The sequence below is a fragment of the Ciona intestinalis genome, unplaced genomic scaffold (assembly GCF_000224145.3).
Source record: "Ciona intestinalis unplaced genomic scaffold, KH HT000034.2, whole genome shotgun sequence".
Classification (NCBI taxonomy): Eukaryota; Metazoa; Chordata; class Ascidiacea; order Phlebobranchia; family Cionidae; genus Ciona; species Ciona intestinalis.
In genome coordinates, this window is record NW_004190356.2 from 193,204 (window position 1) to 196,102 (window position 2,899).

Genomic DNA, 2,899 nt, shown 5'->3' on the forward strand with positions numbered 1-2,899 from the left:
TAAAAAAGAATAATTGAAAAAAGTAAAAAGAAAGTCCTAAGTTAAGTGCTTATAATAACAAATAACAATTTATTAATATTATAATTTTTCTCACCAAAACTTTCCAACAGTTTAAACCAGTTTTCCACATCCCCAGTGTAATATTCATGGTTGCCTAAATCATATTATAACACTATTACAACTACAAAACAACCAACACAGCACATTCCGTTTCATGAAAATTGAATCCTTGACATAAAAAATTTAATGCATGGCAAAACTTCATTGAGAGCAAATGTAAGAAAAGTTAAACTGAAATTACCAATGAAAAATCAAAATTTGTTTGTATTTAAAAAAAACTTAAAATTCAGAAAACAATTTGGTGGTAGCTTTAGACCAGTGGTTCTTTAAGTTGATTTTATTTTTTTAATGTCAAACTGTCTTTAATTTTTTTTATAAGTTTATTGGTCCGTACGCTAAAAAGGTTGAGAACCACTGCTTTAGATCACATTTTAGCATTTTGGTTCCTACACAAATTTTAATATTCGTTGGCATGCCTTTTATATAAAAAACAATATACAAACAGAATACAAACAAAAGACAGATAACAAACAAACCTGTAGAAAAGTATTTTCCATAAGGTGCAATGATTCTACTAAGAGGTTCAGCTGCTTCACCCATAGCATCAACAGTTGCGTCTGTGAGATCTCCTGCCATAACTAAAATATCTGCGAGGATAAATGTTGGTAAAGATAATGAGTTTAATGTCAGTTAAAGGCCGCACAAATAAACTAGACATTCCGAAACCTACAAATTTCCCAAAAGAAGGCAATAAATTTTACCCAATAAAAATTTTAGCTCATGAAGCCCAAACGCTGTCAAGTCACTTAATTTGCTTGCCTAAAATTTTACAACACCATATTTACAATGCAGTTACATTTATGTTTTACATTTTACAATCACTGCAAAGTTACATACTTGGTAATTCTAATCAGCATTTAAAAGTGAAACTGCCTATAACAAGATTTTTTTACAATGCATGTATATTTGTATACATAATAATTATATATATATATATATATATATATATATATATTATATATGGTGAAATGCATACTATTTGTTTTTGAAGATTTAAATATAATTTAAATTTTGTTTATCTTTACAACTTTATAAAACCAAGACTTTTAATGTTTTTTTGACACCTGGTTTAAGTTGGTTGGTCATTGTAGCGATTCTCTCAACGCTTGAGCGACCAACTGTGGGACCGAGATGAATATCACTGATAAGAACAAGCTTTGTACCATCCATTGATTTTGGAAGATTTTCAATTTGGATCTCCACACTGTGGGAAAAATTTGTGGGAAAAAAAGTTTACTAATCTTATATATATATAGATATATATATATATATATTATAAATTCAATTACTAAAATGGGCTTAAGGCCTAAAGTCTAATATAAGATTAAATAAAACCAAAAAGCAAAAAAAGTATGTATATATACATATAATTTCTTTTTGAAAATTAAAATCAAATATATAAATTAGAATCACAATCTACTGCGCAAATATAGAAAGCAAGTTATGGTTACATACTTAACAATAATTGGTTCCATAATCGCTGTTTTAACAGCTACTATTGTGAAGCATATTGTAAACAAAGCAGAAATTAAAGACTGGTGTTTCTTCTTGAATACCACTCGACCTTTAAGGCGTTTTAACACAAAACCAACTGCTCCCATTGAGACCAAAAATGTAAATAAGATGATGTACATGCCAAAACAAGTCCATGAAGCCATCGCTATGTACGACGGTTCAATTCCCATGTAGACGTATTCACACATTGAAGAAAAGTGAGCCATTATGATAAATGATAACACAGCCGCTTTCCACGCGTATTTTACCAGTGCCGGCGTCTTGGGGCTCACCAAATTTTGAACTAGACGCCTCCAAAAATACTTGGATCCCGGGTAAAAAACGAGGTTCAAAACGATCATAAATTGGAATCGATAGATCTTATATTTCGTGGAAGAAGGCATTGCAATAAAGACTACTGTTTCAAATACAAGTAACGACAAACAGCCCACAGCAGCTGATGTTTTTAACCAAAACTTTGAGTACCGAGAAGACTCCATTTTTTAACGTTTAATATCCAAAAATACGTTTTGACGTTGGGAAATCCCCAAATAATACGCTCGAATGATTTCTACAAAACATAAAAATGCCGTTTTTTGTTTAAGTAAGTTTTCGTAGAATGTGTCAAAACATTGCATATTTCACTTTTACATTTTAAACATATAAGTTTGCTCAAAATATTAAATTTAAAACGAGTAATCTACTTGTTTTCTTTTACTTTTAATTTAAAAACGCTGCAGTAAAATCCGGTCCTACTAAAACACGCCCGGCGGGGCCCGGTGGAAAAAATATACTAAAACACGCCCGGTGCGGGGCCCGGTGGGGTCCGGTGGGACCCGGTGAGGACCCGGTGTTACGAGTCATACTAAAACACGCCCGGTGGGGGGCCCGGTGAGTATTTCTTGAAAAGGGAGCTTTCCCTATTTAAGATCCACCAAAATGTGATGCGTGTATTCAGATTTTTAGCCTAATGGGACCCCCGAGTTGAGTTTTTTGAAAATTAACTTTGATTATGGATGTACGAAGTTTGTTTCGTTGTACACTTACATAATGAACTGTATTTTTAGCAAAAGTTTATTCGTTAAATTTGGTTAATAGGGGGTGGGGTAAGATGAGACATCTTTTTATTCTATTCCTCGTCCCATTTGGTAGTAAGCAAAGAACATTCAAAGAATTATAAAACTATGTCCTCACGACTCCCATAGACTGTTGTTAATTGTTTAAAACACGATCAGGATATTTAAATATTATAGTAGGACGGGGGGAGACGGGACACCTTTAGCAC

At 32.6% G+C, this 2,899-nt stretch overlaps 1 protein-coding gene across 1 annotated transcript in view; it reads right to left on the reverse strand.

Moving 5' to 3' along the window:
• LOC101242118 (transmembrane protein with metallophosphoesterase domain-like) overlaps window positions 1–2,233 on the reverse strand; it is a 5,918-nt gene extending 3,685 nt beyond the window's left edge. Inside the window, exons 1-4 of the mRNA XM_004226937.4 lie at window positions 1,576–2,233; window positions 1,185–1,324; window positions 597–707; window positions 95–154 (exon numbers count right to left, since the gene is read on the reverse strand). Of these exons, the coding sequence (XP_004226985.2) occupies window positions 95–154; window positions 597–707; window positions 1,185–1,324; window positions 1,576–2,114 (850 nt within the window). The 5' untranslated portion in view covers window positions 2,115–2,233. The remainder of the gene's footprint in view (window positions 1–94; window positions 155–596; window positions 708–1,184; window positions 1,325–1,575) is intronic.
• Between the last annotated feature and the right edge of the window lie 666 nt (window positions 2,234–2,899).